The sequence below is a fragment of the Panthera onca genome, chromosome F1 (genome assembly GCF_046562875.1).
Source record: "Panthera onca isolate mPanOnc1 chromosome F1, mPanOnc1 haplotype 2, whole genome shotgun sequence".
Lineage (NCBI taxonomy): Eukaryota > Metazoa > Chordata > Mammalia > Carnivora > Felidae > Panthera > Panthera onca.
In genome coordinates, this window is record NC_138355.1 from 46,238,444 (window position 1) to 46,260,277 (window position 21,834).

Genomic DNA, 21,834 nt, shown 5'->3' on the forward strand with positions numbered 1-21,834 from the left:
GAGGTTTTTGCCTGCTTTCTCCTCAAGGATTTTGATGGCTTCCTGTCTTACGTTTAGGGCTTTCATCCATTTTGAGTTTGTTTTTGTGTCTGGTGTAAGAAAGTGGTCCACGTTCATTCTTCTGCATGTGTCTGTCCAGTTTTCCCAGCACCACTTGCTGAAGACACTGTCTTTATTCCATTGGATATTCTTTCCCGCTTTGTCAAAGATTAGTCGGCCATAAGTTTGTGGGTCCATTTCTGGTTTCTCTATTCTGTTCCATTGATCTGAGTGTCTGTTCTTGTGTCAGTACCATACTATCTTGATGATTACAGCTTTGTAGTGGAGCTTGAAGTCTGGGATTGTGATGTCTCCTGTTTTGTTTTTCTTTTTCAAGATCGCTTTGGCCATTCGGGGTCTTTTCTGGTTCCATACAAATTTTAGGATTATTTGTTCTTGCTGTGTGAAGAATGCCGGTGTTATTTTGAGAGGGATTGCATTGAATATGTAGATTGCTTTGGGTAGTTATCGACATTTTAACAATATTTGTTCTTCCTACATACTCCATTTAAATGCTGCTCCCTTGAAGGGGCTGAGTGTGTTCTTCCTCCTTGTCCTGCCTCCACAGCTGACATCCTACACTCACGGAGGTCCACAGAGAACCAGGCAGGTTAGGGCATGGGAGGTACACCCAGGAGGGAGGAGAGGGGAAGGTCTGCCCAGTGCCACCTCCCTGCCCGTGCCTGGCTCCCACTGGCACCCTGAGCCTTGGCCCTCCCAGGCTGATCCTGGAATGTAAACCCCAAACAAAGCACATTCTTGAGCCGGGTCATTAGCTCCTGACCCTCGGTAAGGAAGGCAGGAGCCCGCATTTCTCTTGGCCCTGAACGACATTAGCACAGTCTGGTGCTGGGGGCTGTTATCACAAGCCTGGATTACTAGGCTGGCTGTCACCCACAGCTTATGAAGGGCCTAATCCTGACCTACTCCTCCTGTCAGAGCCTGCTGCAAAGGGAAAGGGGACCCAGTCCCTAAGCAAGGGGATTTGAAATACTGCTGATTTCCTGGACTGGATTCTTTGTGCCAGCCACAGGCTGTAGCTGGGCTCAGAGGAAGAGGGAGCATTGTAAAGGTTACTCTCAGAGTGCTGTCTCTGGGCTCTTTGATTTTCTGGCTTCATTCAACTCAGTTGTCTGCTACACATGTATTCTATTCAGTTATTTGCTATACATTTAGACATTGTGTACCCAGCACCCTGTGATGCTCTGGGCCTCCAAGGGTGGATGGCATTGTCATGGTCCTGAGAAGAATCCAGAAAGTTTTGTGTATGGGGGTGCTGTGTGGAGACGGTGGCTGCCTTCACCAGGTACACAAGGGACAGGAACCCTGCTCAGAGGCAAGGAGGGGTGGTAGGAAGGTGGGACTGTGGTCAAGGGGCTCAGAGGCCCAGACTGAGGCTGGAAATCACCCGAAGGGCTGGGGAAGCTGAGAGGGGATGTTAAGCTCTGTAAGGACACCTGGATTTGGAGATGAGAAAGATTTCTTTTTAAAAAATTTTTAGGGGCTCCTGGGTGGCTCAGTCGGTTGAGCTTCCGACTTCGGCTCAGGTCATGATCTCCCGGTCCGTGAGTTCGAGCCCCGCGTCGGGCTCTGTCCTGACGGCTCAGAGCCTGGAGCCTGCTTCCGATTCTGTGTCTCCCTCTCTCTCTGCCCCTCCCCCATTCATGCTCTGTCTCTCTCTGTCTCAAAAATAAATAAACATTAAAAAAGTTTTTTTATGTTTATTTATTTATTTTGAGAGAGAGAGAGAGTGTGTGTGTGTTCGTGTAAGCAGGGGAGGGGCAGAGAGAGGGAGCTGTCAGCGCAGAGCCCATCATGGGGTTCGATTCCCACGAACCAAGAGATTATGACCGGAACTGAAATCAGGAGACAGATATTCAACTGACCGAGCCACCCAGGAGCCCCAATAAGAAAGATTTCTGAAAGTGCAGGGGCTTTAGCACCGATGTGGCAGGTGGGCTGGAGGAGAGTGATGGGCAGCACAGCCACAGGGGGAGGCTGTGATGTGGTCTTCATGCAGGAGGATGAGCGTGTGAACCCAGATGGTGGCCATGGGCATGGGGGAGAGGCCAGCCTGTGGGGTGTGTGGATGAGGAGAGTGAAGGCGGGTGGTCATTTGTCACCAGGGCTGAGCCCGCTTCCTGCAGGTGTTGGAAGCAGAGGTCTGAGGTGAACAGAGACCAAGATGGAAGGGCAGCTCCAGTCCAGTCGCCTTCTCCCGTAGATGGGGACACTGGATCTGGATAGGGGAACCTGGGAAAGGGATGTGTAAATTACTATTCCTTGACAAATTCCCTTAAGAATGTGAGTTGCACATTTTCTGTTGAATGGGAGGGAGGGTGCCCCAAAGTCCTCCTTCTCTTCTCCAGAAAAGGAGGGCAGGGCAGGCCACCTTGGGAGACAGTGAGTGGGACCTTAGGAGTCCCTAGCCCTGAGGGCACAGCCACATCTTCCCGAGGAGGAGCCAGGATGGCTCAGCCAGAGCCCAAGTAGGCCACCAGCTGAAAACCTGGGCGTCCTCGCCCCCCTGTCTCCACAGCAGCAGTGTGGAGGGTGGAGGGAGGCTGGGGGGAGACAGACTTCTCTCTGAACCTCCTAGAAAACTTATCAACTCTAGGTGTCACCTGAGGCATGAAGTCTTCAGACACTTTCCCGCCTCCAGCCCCTCACCCCACTGACCCTCTGAATCATCTGCCAAATATTTCCTCCTTGGAGGAGGTTTTGCATGGGAAAACAAAACAAAACAAAATGTCTCGGGAGTCAGGACTGTCCAGTCGGGCTAAATGAGAAACTGGGACTGGGCCTCTAGGAAAGTCTTCCCAGTTCTTCCCCTAAAGGAACCATCCCCTAAACTCACTCAAGGCATGTTTATCCAGCGCTGGCTCTGTGCCGGCCATGAACTAGGGACCGAGTCCGTGAGGGCAGGTGAGAAAGACCGGGTTCCCCCATTTCCGGAGCTCATGACAACTTGTGGAAGTCACGGTTTCCCCATATGTAGAACAGACTGACCCCAGTTTTTCCCAAACTCACAGGGATATGAGGGCGCAAGAGGTCCTCCAGCCTTTATGCCAAACCCACGCAGGTTCAGGAAGGTCCTGAACAGTCCATAGCCCCAGGGGACCCGGCCCTGGAGAAGACGGCCTGACATTTCAGCAACTCACCTTCCACCAACCAAGGCTTCGGAGAGGGGACGCCTGGGTTGGGCGTCTGACTGCAGCTCAGGTCATGATCTCCCAGTTTGTGAGTTCGAGCCCTGCATCGGGCTCTGCGCGGACAGCACAGAATCTGCTTTGGATCCTCTGTCTCCTTCTCTCTCTGCCCCTCCTCAGCCCGTGCACTCTGTCTCTCTCAAAATAAGTAAATAAACATTAAAAAAATACAAATACAAATTAAAAATAAAGAAATAAAAGGATTCTGAGCCTGGGCACCGGGGCCAAGTGTGTGAGTGTGTGCGAGGCGTGAGAGCACGTACATGTGTGTGAACAGATATACGTATAGGTGTGAGAGGTGACTGGGTAAGTGTGTCTACGTGTGTTCCACACGTGGAAATGGGAGGTACGCTGTAAGAGATGTGGCCAGCACGAGGCATAAAAGTGAGCTGTGTGAGTTGTGTGAGCACGGGTGATGATCACGTGAGTGTGAATACACAAATGTGCTTGGAAAAGGTGTCTGTGCAAGAGCGAGGGGTATGTGAGTGTGTGAGATAAACATGAGTGGGCATTTGGGAGGGGTCTGTGAGCACGAAGCGCGTGTGTGTCGGGGGGCTGGCTGCCCCAGAGCACGCTGGGTGAAGTCTCAAGAAACCCCTCCGATATGAAATGCCAACTGCACGTGACCTACAAAGAGCTCGCTCTTGGGAAGAGGCGCACTTGGGCCTCTGGGCTGCAGACAATGGCTTCTTGGTGCTCTGCTTTGCACCATCGGGAACATGGGTGCTGGGGGCCGTTTGAGCCAGGCCCACAGCTCTCTGGGAGCTCAACCGAACTGGGATATTTGGAAACACAGCCCATCATGTAAAGCATTAAAACAAAGGGCCATATCACGATGGAGAATGCCAACCGGGCATGAGTTAACACAGGACACTGGAGATGTTTTGCCCTTGCAGCCAGCTGGCCTGTCATCCTCTCTCCAGAGACCATCTCTTCCGCCCTGTCACTCCTTGCACTGTGGGTGGGGATGGGGGAGGCATCACACTTTTTAAGCTGACCTTCCCCAAACCCTTCTTGAGGCATCAGTCTGCTATTCGAGGTCTGCACAGACACCTCGTTGCCTCCTGACCTCTTTTCACACCACTCCCCACTCCTGGGTGCACTTGGCACCCCAAGTCTCCCTCCCCTTGAGAGCCAGTTATAACAGCAGAATCCTCCAGGAAGCCTTCCTAGATTAGCTCAGTCTTCAGGGGACTCTTGTTGCCTCACTCGTCCATCCACAGCATCCACTGAGTTGAGCTGGGACCCCCCCAAACGGTATGTTGACCTCCTAACCCCTGATATCTGTGAATGTGACTTTTTTAGGAAAGAGGGTCTTTGCAGAAGTAATCAAGTTAAGGCGAGGTCATACTGGATTAGGACAGCCCTAATCCAGTGACTGGTGTCCTTACAAGATGAGAGAAATGTGGACACAGACACCCAGGAGAGAAGGCCGTGGAGACAGAGGCAGAGTTTGGAGTCGTGTGACCACGAGCCAAGGAACACCAAGGATTTCTGGAGCCACGAGGAGCTAGGAAGAGGCGAGGAAGCCCCCTTCCTTGACTTCAGATTTCTAGAATTGTGAGAATCCATTTCTGTTGCCTTCAGCCACCAGTTTATGGCATTTTGTTTGGGCAGGCTTAGGAAGCCAATGCGAATGGCAGCTTTTATTTTGCCCAACCTGCCTGGGTCCTTTTATGTGCCCGCCTCTTTGATCTCATCCATTGGATAACCCCAGTTCTCTGGAGCTGGAGGCCTTTCGCTCAAGGCTTTGGTCCAGTCTGTAGCCACCTGGGGACATGGATAGATGACTGACCTTTGTAGCCACTCCCCTTACTGCAGAGCTCGGAGGCGTCTTGCACACCTCTGAGCTGGGTTAGAATTTCCCTCCCCTCACTTACAAGTTGTGCCACATGGGTCAGCCACAGGGGCTCTCTGGGTCTCCGTTTCTTCTTTAATATGGGGGTTGGAAATGGCTAACCCTACCCCACCTCCCGTGTGAGATCTCGGCCAGCCAGAAAACCCAACACAAGTGTAAGAGATTATTAGAAAAAAAAAAAAAATCTGGAGAAAATGAAGCAATGGAGGGGAGAGACTTCTTTACTCCTTGTGGTCCCAACCACCCCCCTCCCCCAGGGCTTGGTTGCCCAGCAAATGGACCTTCCTCCAGAGAAGGCCTGGGGAGCTTGGTCCCCATGTTTTCCAAGGACTCCAACCCCAACTGGGATTCTCGTTTTAGATGATGTCTTGGTGATTTCACTTCCTTCATTTTCCTCAGAAGAGGACCTTGGGATATCCCACAAATCTGATCGTGGTGCTCATCTGCTTAAAATCCTTCATTTGCTCCCAATTTCTCATATGGATAAATTCCTTAGCAAGGTACGCAAGGCCTTTCTCGATCTGCCCTGCCTGCACTTCCGGCCCCTAGAATCTCCACGATGTGCAAGCTGTACCCCAAATAAGCCAGACCCTTTCTCCCAGCTGGCTTGAGAATGCCCCTACCTCTCCTTCAACAACAACAACAACAACAAGTCAGCTACTCACCTAATATACACAAATCATTTTACTTACGGGGCGGGGGGCGGGGAGGCTCTTTTTCTCATAGCGAGGAATTATTTTGCCCATTTTACAAATGAGGAAACAGACTCAGAGAGGTTAACAACATATCCATAGTCAATCAGCACACGACAGTCATGATTTGAGCCCATCTCTCTTGCTTCAAAGCCTGGGATCATCCTCCTCTGCCTGGCTGGTCTCTCTCTTCTTTCAAAGTGCAGTTTGGGATTTTCCGGAAACCTGTCCTGACACCCCCAGTCCTTCTCTGCTGCCTAGTCACCACTGGTAGGGTACCTCTGGATTGCACTAGCAAAGGCCCGACACTTATCTCATCAAATGGAAATGCAGGTTTAGTCCCTTGTCTCCCTTCTAAGATTGCAACTGCCCAGAGGGCGGGAACTCACATCTAGTGCCAGGCACGTAATGGGTGTTGAATGTCAAACAATGGAACAGCCAACGGAATGAGAAAGCTGGAAGGGAGCTTTCCTGGGATATAAATGTAGAAATATGCTCATTTCTTCTTCTTTTTTTTTTTTTTTTTCGATTTTTAACGTTTATTTCTGAGACAGCGAGCACAGGAGACGGCCAGAAACAGGGCGACAGAGGATCCGAAGCAAGCTCTGCACAGCGAGACAAAATCAAGAGTCCACCACTTAGGGGCGCCTGGGTGGCTCAGCGGGTTAGGCGGTCGACTCTGGCTCGGGTCGTGATCGGGCGGTTCATGAGTTCGAGCCCCGCGTCAGGTTCTGTGCTGACAGCTCAGAGCCTGGAACCTGCTTCAGATTCTGGGTCTCCCTCTCTCTCTGCCCCTCCTCCATGTGCGCACATATGTGTTCTCTCTCTCTCTCTCAAAAATAAACATTAAAAAAAATTTTTTTTTAAATTTTTTTTAACGTTTATTTATTTTTGAGACAGAGAGAGAGACAGAGCATGAACGGGGGAGGGGCAGAGAGAGAGGGAGACACAGAATCGGAAGCAGGCTCCAGGCTCTGAGCCATCAGCCCAGAGCCCGACACGGGGCTCGAACTCATGGACTGCGAGATCGTGACCTGAGCTGAAGTCGGACGCTTAACCGACTGAGCCACCCAGGCGCCCCTAAAAAAAATTAAGAGTCCACTGCTTAACCCACTGAGCCACTCAGGCACCCCTATGTTTATTTCTTTTTTTTTTTTTCAACGTTTTTTTAAATTTATTTTTGGGACAGAGAGAGACAGAGCATGAACGGGGGAGGGGCAGAGAGAGAGGGAGACACAGAATCGGAAACAGGCTCCAGGCTCCGAGCCATCAGCCCAGAGCCTGACGCGGGGCTCGAACTCACAGACCGCGAGATCGTGACCTGGCTGAAGTCGGACGCTTAACCGACTGCGCCACCCAGGCGCCCCCCCCCCCCATTTTTATTTCTTATTAGGGAGCCCTTTCTACTCTTTCCTTGTTAATCCTCAGATTCCTTCCTTGGGAAAAGAGTCTCCATATTTCCAGGTTTGGCACGTGGAACCCCTTACATGGTGCGGCACGGCTGATTTCCTCGCCTTCCCTGTATGCTAGTTCATTTGAGGCGAAGCAGTGCTGTGGTCACAAGTTTTGAAATCAGACATGGCTCAGTCGCTTACTAGCTTGTGACCTTTGACAAGTTACATAACCTCTTCGGGCCTTAGTTTTCTCATCTGCAAAATGGGAAACTGCTTACCTCATAAAGTTGATCTAAGGATTGGAGTACTTGTGAGATGGCATCATCATCGCTCTTGTTATACAGATTGGGAAATGAAGACGAGAGGAGGGGAGGGATCTTTCCAGGGAGGGATGGTGATAGGAAAGCCTATGGCAGGAGAGGAGGAGGGAGGCCTGGAGTCAGGCCATCTCACCACAGATCCTGAGCTGCCTCCATGGCACCATGAGGTGCAGACCAAGGGGTTTACCACTGACATTCCCTATTTCCCCCGCTCGGTGAAGCACCCCGAAATGGACCTCCAAGACATAAGTCCTCAGCAGATACCAGCTCCACCTGTTAGCGGCCCTCATAGATTCTAGTGGCTAGTCCCCCATTCTCATAATGGGAAGAACTTTTTTCAGACTGGCTGTACCCCTGAGGTTCCAACCATTTAAAAATACTTCAGTCCCATCCACAGATCTGGTACCATTTTGTGTGGTTGGAAAGCCCCCTCCCCCAACACACACACACACACACACACACACACACACACACACACGGGGCTTTGGTTTCCTCTTGGAAAGTGGGGAGGGACCCCTCTTCTCAGGGAGAATGGAAGGGGATGGCGAAGTAACGTGGAAGGGGAAGACCAGACCAGGGCTGGACTTTGGAGTGGCTTCCCTAACATGCCGTTCCATCCCTCACAGGATCTGTGGTTCCTCCAGGATCTTCTAAGTTACTTCAGCAGCTAACAGAACTGAAGTACGGGGTTCCAGAAGCAATAAGAAGACACCCCTCCTCCCAGTCCGCTCACCAGGAACCCCCCCCCCCCCCCCCCCCCCCGCCACAGGATGCCTCTAGCCGGGGTGGGAAGGCAAGGCTGGGCCAGCAGGGGGCAGCACCCTTGGGGCCTGAGGAAGGGACAAACACCCCCGTCCCTCGAAGACCCAGGGGCAGAGTCACTTCCTCCAGGAGGCTCCCTCTGTTCCTGCCTCGTAAGAATGAATGACACCATCACACAGGAAGTGCTGACTCTCCCACAGCCCTTGGAGGGGGGGGGGGGCAGGTTTTCCTTTGTAGTCCCCGTGCTGGCACAGCTTTTCAAAATAACCGGAAATCAAAAAGAGGCGCTCTACGAGCCAGGAGGGGGCACGTCCTTCACGGCAAGTCAGTGAGCGATCCCCGTCCAACTTCAGGCAAGACAGAAGTGAACTTCGGCTGAGTGAATTGAGGCCAGGCACGAAGAGGTCAGCCTTTCCTAACACAGAGGAGTCTAGGCACTGAGGAGGACTGCCCTGTACTGGGAGTGAGGTGACCGGGCAGGAGGTGCTTTGGAGGCGGAACCCACAACAGCGGGTCGCCTGGGGCCCTATTTAGTCTGAGACAGTCAGAGGGACTATTTCATGGGGTCCCCTCTACCCATCAAGACACCCACCCACCCCACCCCTGCACCAGGTACCCGAGAGAATAGGAATATAGATTTTAATTGTTGTGCTGCTGCTGTTAACCAGAGTGCAGTTAATCCATCCTTCGTGGATTTGGATGCCACAGTGTACATGAGAAGGTTTTGCCCAGAAATGAGCTGGGGCCACGGGTGACAAAAGGGCGAGGGGAGGGTGGCGGAAGGAGAAAGTGAGCGAGGGGAGGAGCGGGAAGCAGAGCCTGGGCTGGGCGTCTGCTGCTTCCCCATCGTCACGTTACCCTCGAGGACCCGAGAGGCACGGGTCCTTCCTGGCCGAGGCTACTGACCTGGACCAGTCCCCGTGAACCTGACTCCAAGGCCAATTCTTGCTGAGGGGACGAGGGCTAGGGCAGGCCCACGGCTGACCACCAAATGGGGAAGGGATGTAGACCAAGGGAGAAGCGAGGGGTTTGGGACTCTTTGCGAACCTTCTCCGTTTTCCATCCCGAGAGACCCTCAAACTAGTTCAGAGCTGGGGAGAGGACAGTGATAGCAGCTGTCTTCGGCCCTGCCCACCCCCTACCCTGGACACGGGGGGAGGTGGAACTCACAGGAAGGGGAGGTAGCCAGGACTCCTGTGTCTTTCTCTGCCTGAGCAGTAAGGGGGGGACTCTCCTCAGAGTTCAGCTGGCCTCCAGCTGGAGACTGGCTGAGTCCCTGGGACTTTGCATGGTTTCCTGGGACGGGTAGGGTTTGGAGGCGGAGGGAGGTCCCTCAGAACCCCGGGGCCTGACCCCACTAGCTGCTGACAGGAGCTGGCATCCTGGGAAGTCGCCCACACTGCTTTGACGAGACCATTCCTCTTGTGGAGACTGGGCTGATCCGGTCCGGGGCACAGGCGCTGTGCTGAGAGCTAGGAGTCAGAGACACACAGGGCTTCCACCGCGTCGCTCAGACCCTGGTTGACGCCCCCCACAGCCAGGAGGCAGTTCTTGACGACAATGCTGGAGCAGGCGCAGCGGGGCGTGGGCATGGTGGGGAGGGCCTCCCACTTGTTCCTCCCGGGGTGGAGCGCCTCTGCCGTCTCCAGGACAGTGGGCTGGTTCCCTGAAAGCGCCAAGGGAACCGGACCTTACGAAGAAGTCCAGCCCCCCAGTCCATGCTCCGCAGCGCCCCCCCCCCCCCCCCCCCCGGAATCCACAAGCAGAAGCCAAGGGACTTTAGTTCCTGGGCTGCAGAAACGCTCCTTTCCTACCCTGAGCCCTCGCTCTTGTCCGACAGCCACTTTGCCCCTCCTGCCTTCTCTCCGTCCTTCTGTCTCCTCGAGAGGAAGGCTTTCCTTCCCCACCCTCTGCTTTTACCAGAAGTTTCTAGTCACTGCTGCCTCTCTTTTGCCTTTTACTAAAAATCCGCCCCCATGGGTTTGTGAAGCCCAGCTGGGAAGAGGGGTTTTTGAATGATTTGGGGGAACGCGGTAGGCAGGCCGTGCGCAAGCAGCCGGTGCCTTCTCCTGCTCGGGCACGGTGTCAGGTAACAGCCTGGAAGCCCCATCCTTACCAAGCCCTCCGGCCACTATGACCCGTCCACTCAGAGCGCCGGCCACAAAGTCTGCCCGCCGCTTCCTGAGGAAGAACGAGCGTTCCATCTTCAGCCATCCCCCTGCGGGCCGTGGATCACGGCAGGATAAATTTAGAGAGAGTGAGACGCTTGGCGGTGACCTCCCCCACCAAGTACACACTGAGTCCCCAGAGCTCACATCCTAGGTGGGCGTCCACCCCATCTACGCTTTGTGCTCAGGGCATAAACTACGCCTCCTGCTGTTTGAAATGATGCACTCCGGGGCCTCTACACCCTCTCCCAGGCTTGCTACAGTCCAAGGAACCATAATCCCCTACAATCAATCACCTTGTTCTAACCTCTGTTCTCAAGGTCTCTGAGCTGGAGAGGAGGTTAACTAGAGGCAGTGAGCGTGGGAGTCGGGATCCTTCTGTGTCTGCATCGGTAAAAAGCCGGAAAAGCCCTCCCTCACCGGGCCCTGCCTGAATGTCGTAAGAAGAGAAAATGGGAAAGGCTTTGATAAAAATAACCAGCTAACCCAGAATAGCCCTGTCCAGAGGAGAGAATGCGATCCCAAGAGGAGGCCTGAGTGGAGAGGGCTGTTCGGACCCCTGAAAGGCTCACCCCCCTGGATCAGCGGCCTGGGCGGGCGCATGGGATGGGGACTCAGCCAGAGGGGGGTGGGCGGCTAGAGGCTGGTGCCCTGCTCACCTTGTTCCATGTCGAACACGTCCATCGTCCGGAGGAACTTGGGCTGCCGGTAGAGCCGCCCCTGCCTCAGGCCTCCCAGGCTGTACAAGCGGTCATCCAGGGTCACAAAGCTGGAGAAGGCCCGCTTACAGGGAATGTTGGGGAACTTGGTCCAGGAGCGAGTCTCGATGTCAAAAACCTCAAAGGCGTTGACTGCATACTTGGACTGTCGTCCCCCTGGAGGCCAGACCAGGGTTGGGAGGGTGGGGAGAGGGGAGGGGGGTTGGGCCAGAGTAAATCCCTGAGGGCAGGGGGCTGGGTTTCCCCTTTCCACGTTTACCCAACCACACAGGGAGCTCCCTGCGGGGTAAGGCATCGGTGATTACCCGCAAGGAGATGCTCAGCACACAGACACGGACCGCTTCCTGTGGAAACTGACCCAAGGGAGAGAAGGAGGGATAGATGTGGGACAGATAACCTGTCCTTACCTAGCACATAGATCTTGGAGCCTCGGAGGAAGGAGGTGGCAGCATATCTCGGGGTGGGCATGGGTGCTAGTGACACCCACATGTCCTTGAGCATGTCATAGTGTTGGAGGTGGTTGTGCGGACGGAGGTCCAGGCCCATCCCGCCTGCCGCATACACTCGGTAATCTAAGGAGAAAGGCCACACACAATCCCTGGCTCAGCTCACGCACACTGTGAGACAGGCCCATCAGTAATGACCTACCAGGCCAGGCCCCATCAACCCCTCGCACACCAGCACGGAGGCCAGGCCAGGTTCCCAACCGCTGCTGTGCCGGGGTGAGGTTGACGGAACCATGGAGAGTCTCTGCCATGGTTGAGCCTGAAGCCATGTCAGGCCTGAACGCCTCGATGTCCAGCCCGTGGTGGAGCCTCTCACAGGGTAGACTGCAGTGGAGTCGAGGCCTGGACAACCCTTTGCAGGTTTTGTCCCCTCTACACTCCTCCCTCCTGGGCAGCCAGAGGGGATGCCGAAGAGGAGGGGTAATCCTCTGATGTCCTCCAATAGTGGCCTGTTCCTTAGGCACTCCCTGCTTGGAACTCTCCAGACCCAGCAGGAGCCTTTGGAAATGAGGTCAGCCCTGCTGTCGCTGGCCCTGTGGGACCCTGGACTGCTGCTGATTCTTCCCCATGGGGGAATGCCATCCTCCTTCACACATGAGGAGGCTTGTGGGCTCCAGAAGACATCCTGAGCTAGATGGGATAGGGTTAGGGGTGAATGAGGGTGAGGCTTTGGAGGAGAGAAAAGCGGCCCCTTTAAGGAACCCTGCCAGGGCAGTAAGCTGGGCACTCTGAGAGGAGAAGTGAGTTCTCTCCCTTTTTCTATTGCTCTTGGTTGCAGGTAGCCTTTCAAGGCACACCCCTGCCACAGGGCATCAGAGAGGATGAGCGAGGCACCCGCGTTTCCCTGGGCCTCACCTCAGTGCCTCCTGCAGCCTATCAGAGACACAGCTTCCCCTCCTCCCCCAGCCCACAAGCCACTCTTCTTCCCGGGGAACCACCCCTGCCCGGGATTCTATCTCCCAGTAGCTGGTCCTCACTGCTTCCAGCTCTAGGAGACCTTGATTCTGTAAGGGAATTGCATGGAGACTACTATTTCCTTCTACTGAGTACTATTTCCAATCTTATTGAACAAGGAAGAAAAAAAATCCTAACCTTAGCCTGCGGCCAGGAGACTGGCCTGCTAATATTAGAAGGACTTCCCTTACACAAGCTCCGCCTCTCCCATCCCTGTGTCACCTGAAACACACGTCCAGCCCCAGCCGACAGCCCTCACTCCCGCCACACCACTGCTCCTGTGCCAGCTCTTAATCATCCCTTCAGGTTTGCCTGGGTGTCCCTGAACTGCAAAGCGGGGCTGAGAGCACCGGCTCAGTACCGCCCAAGGTAGCTGCTCATCCTGTTCACCATGCGTTATGGAAATAATCCTTGTCGGTTTCTTCCAAATAGAGAATTTGGTCATCTGTGACCCCAGCCTCTGCTTCCGTGTCTGCCACACAGGCATGTGAAAGCTTATTATACTAACTCCTGAACCCATTCAATGCCACAGTTAAGAGCACAGACTCCATCATTACTCACCAGCTGTGTGACCTTGGGCAAATTATTTAACCTCTTTGGGCCCCACGTTGCTTCTCTTTAAAATGAGGATAATAATAGCACTTATCTCATCAGATAGGTTTTTGAAGATCAAAGGGGCTAAAATATATAAAGCACCCGTGGTAAGGATTCAATAAACGTTAGTTCTGTCTTTCAGCACCATCTACTGAAGCCTGGGAACAAAGGAATACCCTTTCCCTCTTTTTCTCCATGGGCCCTCCGGCTCTTATCCTTACTGATGGCCTGTGGAGGCCTCACTGGCCACTACCCTGAGGGATTCAGGCTTAGAGTTTCTCACTGATCACCTTCATTGATCAGACTCCGACTTCTGAAAGTAGGGGCCAGACCTTCTGCCTCTTTCCTTCCTCCCTGGGACCTGGAAATGTGCCAGGGACACAGCAGACCCTCCAGAAATCCTGGCCTGATCTACAGTAGACCCCACAGGCAAATGGGATGGTTTTGCAAGAGAGGGAGGGAAGGTTGCATCCCACCAAGGCTGTCTGTCTGAGTTGCACTTGGGGTCTTCTAATTCCTGTTGGACCATTTCCCATAAAACCCTGTGTGTTTCAGCCAAAGAACTTTTGAACCCTGCTCTATGCTCTGGGCTGTACCAGGCCCAAGGAGAAAGAATGAGGGGTTTTGGGAAAGTGAAATGAAGATCCAGTAACCTCGTGGTCCCTGCATGCACCCCTTGAGAACTGTGAACCTGGGCAAGGTGCTGTAGGAGCACAACCCTCAGGAACATTCTAGTCTCCATTCACTAGTATCTCTGAGACTCGGAGGCAGAAGGGGAGGTTGAGGGTAGTGGGAAAGGCCCTGCAATCAGGCCTCAAAGCCCCACCAGAGGGGCCTAGTGATGGTACAGGGATGCAGTGAACACCCCCAGGACCCCAAATATGTGTCTGGAAGTGGTGTCCCTCGAAGGCAGATCTCAGGGGATGAGGTGCTATGGGTGGGAGGCTCCTCATTCTGCTGAATGAAGGGGTCTGTGGAGGCCCTGCACTAAGTCTCCAGCTCTCCTCTCTGGCCAGGCCTGCCCAGCTTGTTGGCAGGAGGTTGGTGGAGTGGAGTTCTGGCATCACATGAAATTACTAGACACTTCACCTACTGAGTCTGTTTTCCCATCTGTAAAATAAGGCCTGTGGGTCTCTAGTTTCCGTGTCTATTGTAGGGATCAAATGGGATCGGGATTGTGACAGCGGGCCCCCAACTCAGTGTTAGTTCCCATCCCTCTCCCCGTGGTCCCCCACGCCCTTCTCTCTTCCCTCCCTCAGCCCTGGCCCCACTCGCCTTTGGCCGTGACAGAAATGCCCATGGCGGCCTCACGCAGCACGCTCCTCTTCTTCCACTTGCCCTCATCGATGTTGTACATCTCCACGACCTTCAGGGGCAGCTGATTGGTGCCCACACCCCCGATCACCATGATCCGCTTCCCCAGGGCGGTGACGGCCACCCCGGCCCGGGCCGTGGGCAGGGGGGGCAGGGCGGTCCACTGGTCGGCCTCGGGGGAGTAGACCTCAAAGCAGTCCATGGGGATGCCGTTGTCGTCACATCCCCCGATGGCATAGACCTGCCCCCCGGTCTCCAGCAGGGAGCAGTAGACCCGGCGGCTGGGCAGCGGCGCCAGGCGCTTCCACTGGAAGTCCTTGACGTTAGGCACCTCCATGGCAGCCCCGGGGGCCCCGCCCGCCGCGCCCCAGTGCCCGCGGAGCGCCACGGCGCCGCGGGAGGTGCGAGCCCGGGGGGCCGCCCGCTACTCCGCGCCCCCTCTCGCCGCCTCCATCTGGCTCCCGTCCGCCGGCTCCCGCCCGACCCCGGGGCAAAGGCCCCGACGCCGGCCAGCGCTTCACAGTCCCTCCAGACTGCGCGGTCCGGCGGCGTCCGCGCCTGGCCCTGCGGGAGGGATGGGGCGAATCAAGGGCGGTCGGGGCCCCGCGCCCTCGCCTCCTCGCACCGCCGGCGGGGCGGGCTGGCTCCCGGCTCCCAGGTCCTGGCCAACTTCAAAGGGAAGGCGGCCGAGGGCGCCACCCCGCGGCGGCATCGCGCCCCGCAGCGCGGTGTCCCCCGCCCCTCCCGGCCGGCGGCTCGGACACCCGCGGGGCGCACGGCGGGCGGGGGCTTTCCGGGGCTCGCGGCGCCCGGCAGCCTCCCGGCGGAACAAGGAGTTAACACCTCCGGGCGCCGCCGCCTCTCTCCCCCCGCCCCTGCTCCCCTGCCCGCGCCCTCCCGCCCACGCCCCCGCGCCACTTACACAGCCAGGCCCGAGGAGCGCGGCGGCGGGGCGCAGACAGCGCATCACCCGGGAGCGGGGAGCCCCCCCACGGCTGCGGGGAGCTGGGGACAGGGCGCGCTGTCCTTCCCCAGCCCGCATACCGCTGTCACACATGCAGACGAGGAGAAGGAACGAGCAGCGCGAAGGAGAAGCGGAGCCGCCCGGGAGGAGGAGGCCCGCCAGGCTGCTCCACGCACATCCCCGCCCGCAGCCGCCACACCTGTGCAGGAAGCCGCGTGCGCCCGGCGGCGGCGGCGCAGCAGGCCGTGACCTCTTTACATAAGCGCTGGCAGCGTCCGCCCGCGGGGGAGGGGAAGGGCCCCTCGGGGAGACGCTCACCTTGTCTACAGGGTCAGAGAGGCGGGGCACTGGAGCCAAGTACCCAGATGACAGGAACCAGACTCCTTCCAGCGTGGGGGTGGGCGGTCTGTGAGTGTTTGTTTTGGATGAAGAGGCGGAGAGTCCAATTACCCGGTTTATCTACAGTACACAGACCCAGTTCGTGACAGGCTGGCTCAACAGTCAGCTTTGCTTTGGGGGAGGTATTATCAAATGGTTTAACCTCATAGAAACAAGTCATGTGGGTGTGACCCGGGGAAACCTGCCCCGGGTGCACCCAAACATAACGTATACACCGACCTGCACACACGTAGGCAGAACTTGCACATCACCCTACCCTCTCTCACCCGGAAACTGACATATTCACGGAGTAACTGACAAAGGTACAGACATGTGGATACCTAACTGGAGACACCCACATAGACAAACACATAGGGGGACCCCCCCCCCCCCCACACACACACTCTCATCCCTTTTTCACACACCTTGGGAAGGGGAAACCCGGTTGTTCAATGTTGGCACTCAGCACCAACCCACAGGGCTTACCAAATAGTTTCTCCAAGCCACATTCTCAGCCTTTTCAGGACAGTAGACCCCCGGTAACACATCAGCCCATGACACCCGTGGGTCCCCTGGTCTAATGGACTTCCAGGCCGATGGGGTCCTCCTTCTTCTTGGTTCCCTTGAATAGAGTCAAGTCTCCAAACGCTCAGGTTTGGCAGTCTGACACCTGAGTTTGAATTCTGGCTCTGAAATTGTTTTACCACCCTGAGCCCCAATTTCCTTATATTATTTGAATTTATCTCTTTTTATTTGGAGATAAATTGTAGATTTACATGCAGGGGGAAGAAATAGCACCATTTACCCAGTTTCCCTCGAAGGTAACATTTTGCAAAACTTATAGTACAGTAATATCACACCGAGGATATGGAAATTGATTAGTGAAGGTACAGAACATTTTCACCACAAGACAAGGATTCTTTGTGTTGCGTTTGTACACCCACACCTGCTTCCCTCCCACCTTTTGTTCTCCAACCCCTGGCAACTACTACCCTGTTCTCCATTTCCCTCATTTTGTCTTTTCAAGAATGGATTAGTTAGATAAATAGAATCATAAAGTATGTAACCTTTTGGGATTGACTAGGAACCCCACCTCCGCCCCCAACATAATTCTGTGGAGCTTCATCCAGGTTGTTGCATGCGTCAGTAGGTCATTCCTTTTAATTTCTGAGTAGTGTTTCATGCTATGGATGGCTCCTGGTAGATTTTTGTGAGGATTAAATGAGATACTGTTTGTGAAACAGTTCAGTTTCTGACACATTAGCAAGGGCTTGGTAAATCGCTATTAACACCATGGCCAGCAACTATTATCAACAAAATGCAGAAAAAGGGAAACGGAACAAATACAAACTTTTGCCCCTTGTTTAGAAATGACTTCCTGTGAGAAACAGAAGCCACAACTCATCTTAATATCTTGTGTTCTTGGCTTAGAAATTGAACTGCTTTTTTTATTTGTTTGAATTCTCTGTGCTTACAAAGTAAGCACCTCTAGAACCTTCAGAGGAAGGTTGTGTTCTGTTTTCTCTATTCAGTAAGAACTCATAAATTCCAAAAGAATGTGGTCTGAATTAATGAAGTTTTACAGGAAACGCCAACCGTTTCTCTTTCTTCCCAAGGATCCCAATCCGCCCAGAGGAATAGGGAACAGATCCTCGACCCCCAACTTGAACTGTGTTCAGAAGACCAGCACAGGGTGAGTAGGAAGACTGAAAGCCATAGGTCTTCCTCAAAGGGTCTCGTGGGGGACCCGTCTTCAGCTTCTTTTGTCTACTGAGCCTTTTACCAAAGCAATGGGGCAAGGCTCCTGGAGTCCCCACCCACCCCAGCTGGGGCAGCTTACTAAGCAGTTATACACAGTTCCATATGATGTTGTGTTTGCAGAACTCCTCGAACGAACCTAAGTCCTCACACATCCATTTTCTCGTAATCTTAAAACAACCCTGGGAAAGATGACGGGGGCAGGTATCGGTTTCCACTTTTTAAAGGTGAGGCAGCTGAGACTTAGTGAGGTGAAGTAACGGACTTACGACCGTCCGAGGGCCGACACCAGGGTCTAGCTTGTGAATTCCGAATCTTAACCCTCTTCCACTTTAACACCGTTAAATCGCAAATGAAAGAATTGTGTATTCCTAAGGACACCAAGCTTTTCAACTGTCACCTGGCTTCCGGCTTCTTGTCCAATTACACTGAGGGAAGGAGCCCAGGCCCCCAAAGGGTTCCGGCAACGGCTCTGCCCATTGCCATATTGTGTGCTGGGCAGCATAACTGGGGAAGGACTGGAACCCAATCCCAGAATAGGCCCCCTTCCAGCCTAATGCTCATGTTCTGCAAGCACCGCCCTCCATTAGGACCGCGGGATCTAGGGACTCAGACCCTTGGAAAAGTACTGAGAATAGGATGCCTTTCAGGTCATGGCCTGATTGCTTGTTCTGGAAGTCCTGGCTTCTCTCCATCTCCCCAACTCCTTCCCCCATGGCTCTTCCTCCCAGCCAGGTGACATCCTTTAATCCTTACATTGAGTGCACATTGAGGAAACTTGTAACCTAGCAACCGCCACTTAAGATTCCCTGAGTCACGGGCGGTTTTCCATGCCTGGGCAGAGTGCACCCAGCTGGGGCCTGAAGGGGCACCGAGCAGAGGCGGGGAGTCCGGTGACCCCTTTGATTCCTCACCACCCCGTTCCACCGGGTGGCCATTTCCCTGTCGGGGTGTTCTTCCTCACGTCAAACCCAAATCCCTCTTGCTCTGAGACCTTGCAATCGCATCAGGCCTGGGTTTCTCTTCTCTCTTAAAAAGGCTTTGACTCTTTGCCTTGGTCACAAGGTGGCACGGGGAGGGGAGAGAAGTGGGGGAAGGAAAGTTGATGAAAGCCTCCAATGATAAAGCCTTTGGTACTGTGGAGTCTTTCTTTCTTATGTGATATTGCTGCGTCAGACTTGTTGAAGGGGTGCTCAGCTCCAGAAAGAGTCGCTCAGTATTTTTTTTTTCTAAAGTTGCACCTAGGATCTAGTACAGTCTCTTTTATACAGAATACAATGCACAGTTTGACTCGGTAGCGACTGGGTTTATTAGGTATTCAGCAGGGGCCCGCCGTCACCACCTTGGGGTAGCTCGTGGGGAAGCTGAGGGTAGGTAGGGACAATTTCGTCCCCGTTAACTAGCAGAGTCCCGGCGTGGATGGAGGAGGTAGGTAGGGCCACAAGGGACTGGGGGAATCCCAGGTGCAGGGTACATTTTGGGGAGACAGGAGAGGGGAGCTGTTTAGTTATTAGAAGCTAGAACAGCTCCTTCTCCCTCCTCGGAAATACAGTTTACCTTCTTGTGGGGGGGGGGGGCACCTGGACGCCCTCTGCAGGGTATCGTGAGGGCTGGAAAGATGCATCTTGAGCTCCTGGAGGCCGGGATCACCTTCTCTCCTTAGTTCTTTGTCTGCAGTGCCTCACAGGGCATGGGGTAGGGGAAAGTGTGTGGACTCTGGCATCAGGCAGACTGGGTCTGAATCCTGCCTCGGGCCCCTCTAGCTGTGTGACCGCGAAGAAGTCACTTATACCCCTGACTCTCAGTTCCTCATCTGGGAAAAGGGGAATAAGAAAATCTGCTTTCTAGAGTTACGGGCGGAAAGAGATGCCTGGTGTAGATGCTGGGCATGTAGGAGGTAGTAGTCTATAACGAGTAACTTCTTTCCTCCCTGTGTGACGACAAGTTCCTGCACCCTGACTTTCTGCGTATCCAGACCGGTGAGCCCAGACAGCAGGTGCCCATTTCACACAGCAGGCATCTCACCGGGCCCCACGCTCCTGTGCCCCACTGTGTCGGGGCCTACGTCTCGGACAGGATTTCTACCCTCTGAGCGCACGGAAATCTCTCCTACTAACTAAATTGCATTCTGATCTGGAGAACAGCTGTCGCCCTTCCTGCAGAGAATCACCTTCTCATCCATCCCTCACCAGAAGCCTGGCTGTGTTTAGGGGGTGGAAGTGACGATGGCTCATCCAATCAGAACTGAGGCCGCCTGTAGACCGAGGGAGGGGTAAATTCCTCCCCCACACCGAAAAGCCTCCCTGGGGCATCCTCCCGCCCCGTCCCAACAGCAGCCCAGAAGAAGGATTTAGGGCTCCAGAGGACTCGGCTGGAGATGATGTGACACAGGTGCCGGCAGTCAGAACCATAATCGGCATCTGTTCACGTGGCACTGCCACCCGTGGGGTTGGCAGTCTGGGGTCCTGAGGAATGGCCTCCTCCTGACCCTGCAGCCTTGACTAGATGGGCGGCGGCGGAATCAGCCACCTTCCTTCAGCCACCAGCCCCGCTCCCTCCTCCCCCAGGGCAGAGTGGGGGGCGGGGAGTGGGGCCCAGAGGGACTCAGTGGGTATCAGTTAAGGGGTGCATCTGATGGAAAGTGCGGCTCGGGTATGTGATGGTGGGATGGGGGGAAGGGATCATCTTGGTTTTCAGACTCAGGAGCTGCATGATTTAGAAGAGTCAGGAAGCTGCCCCCTCCTCTGCTGTTTCATGCATAGAGATGAGAAGGACAGGAGCAAGCGAGACCTTCTCTGAAAGACCTCGGCCCCTGCCCTGTGCTGACTGAGGAGGTCATAAGAGGAAATGGGACTTGGAATAAAGCCTGAGGATCTGGGTTATAAAGAGGGAAGAACTTCAGAGGCCCAAGAGCCTCAGAAAATGAAAAGAGCGGCATGAGGTGGGAGGAGTGGCCGTGGCGTCACCTGCCCTGGGAGATACTGGAAATAGGTAAGACACGGGACCAAGAGCCAGGAGACTTCTGTTCCAGCCACATTTTGCCCCAACTGGGCCGTGCACCTCCGGACCAGTCTGTAGAATTAGAAGGGAGAGAGAGGAAGAGCACAGCCGGCTTGAGGTGTCTCCCAGCTGGGTGTTCTTTACTCCGAGGGGTATCCGGGGTGTGAAGTCCTACAGGAAGAGTCACTTAGCCATGGTGACAAAGCAGCAGGCCCCAGAATGGACATCCTCACATTCTTCTGAGTGGCACACACGCAGGGGTCTGGCTCCATCGGCGCTCACGGGCACCGCCAGCTACCCCAAGTTCAGTCATCAGACGGGACTTAGTGAGGGCCCTTGCTTGGCTCGGCTTCTCATTTGCAACAGCTGCAGCTTTTGCCGACGGGCTGGCTCCTTGTGGGCACTGGGCACCCACTGGAGGCCTACCCATGTTTCCTGCTGGGTCCTGACAGTTCTGGGGAGCCTGTGGCCTTCCCACAGGCTGCCAGGACAAGAGGCAGAGGACTCAAGGGTTCAAGTCGTCCTGCTTCTGGCCTTTCCTCTAAATGCAAAAATGAGGGGTGCCTGGGTGGCTCAGTCGGTTAAGCCTTCCGCTCCTGCTTTTGGCTCAGGTCATGATCTCATGGCTCATGAGTTCAAGCCCCACGTTGGGGCTGGTTGTACGGGGCCTGCTTGGGATTCTCTCTGTCCCTCGCTCTCTGCCCCTCCCCCACTCATGAGCACTCACACACTCTCTCTCTTTCTCTCTCTCAAAATAAATGAACTTTAAAAATAGATAGATAGATGGGGCGCCTGGGTGGCTCAGTCGGTTAAGCGGCCGACTTCGACTCAGGTCATGATCTCGCGGTCCGTGAGTTCGAGCCCCGCATCGGGCTCTGTGCTGGCAACTCAGAGCCTGGAGCCTGTTTCAGATTCTGTGTCTCCCTCTCTCTCTGACCCTCCCCCGTTCATGCTCTGTCTCTCTCTGTCTCAAAAATAAATAAACGTTAAAAAAAAAATTAAAAAAAAAAGATATCTTAAAAATAGATAGATAGATAGATAGATAGATAGATGGGGGCACCTGGGTGGCTCAGTCGGTTAAACGTCTGACTTCGGCTCAGGTCATGATCTCCTGGTTCATGGGTTCGAGCCCCGCATCGGGCTCTGAATCGGAGCCCAGAGCCTGCTTCAGATTCCGTGTCTCCCTCTCTCTGTCCCTCCCCTGC

General features: G+C 54.5%; 1 protein-coding gene across 2 annotated transcripts; it reads right to left on the bottom strand.

Moving 5' to 3' along the window:
- Positions 1-8,899: 8,899 nt before the first annotated feature.
- On the bottom strand, positions 8,900-21,522 carry KLHDC8A (kelch domain containing 8A). Of its 2 annotated transcripts, none has more exons than XM_060644270.3 (6): positions 15,812-21,522; positions 14,491-15,093; positions 11,569-11,733; positions 11,102-11,317; positions 10,391-10,492; positions 8,900-9,940 (listed from the first exon to the last, which is right to left on the bottom strand). In XM_060644270.3, exons 2-6 carry the CDS (start codon positions 14,864-14,866, stop codon positions 9,747-9,749), a joined length of 1,053 nt encoding a protein of 350 aa, XP_060500253.1. In that variant the 5' UTR covers positions 14,867-15,093; positions 15,812-21,522; the 3' UTR covers positions 8,900-9,746. The 2 variants fall into 2 exon arrangements, with proteins under 2 accessions (XP_060500253.1, XP_060500254.1); XM_060644271.3 differs by lacking the exon at positions 15,812-21,522 and adding an exon at positions 15,452-15,804.
- Between the last annotated feature and the right edge of the window lie 312 nt (positions 21,523-21,834).

What these genes read in the sequence shown, in the direction of transcription:
- KLHDC8A (XM_060644270.3), bottom strand. Translation starts at nt 14,866, where the DNA reads ATGGAGGTGCCTAACGTCAAGGACTTCCAGTGGAAGCGCCTGGCGCCG. An exon ending in CGTGTTCGACATGGAACAAG is followed by an intron (nt 10,493 to 11,101) that starts GTGAGCAGGGCA and finishes CACGGCCCGCAG; the next exon opens with GGGGATGGCTGAAGATGGAA. An exon ending in CATAGTGGCCGGAGGGCTTG is followed by an intron (nt 9,941 to 10,390) that starts GTAAGGATGGGG and finishes TGGCGCTTTCAG; the next exon opens with GGAACCAGCCCACTGTCCTG.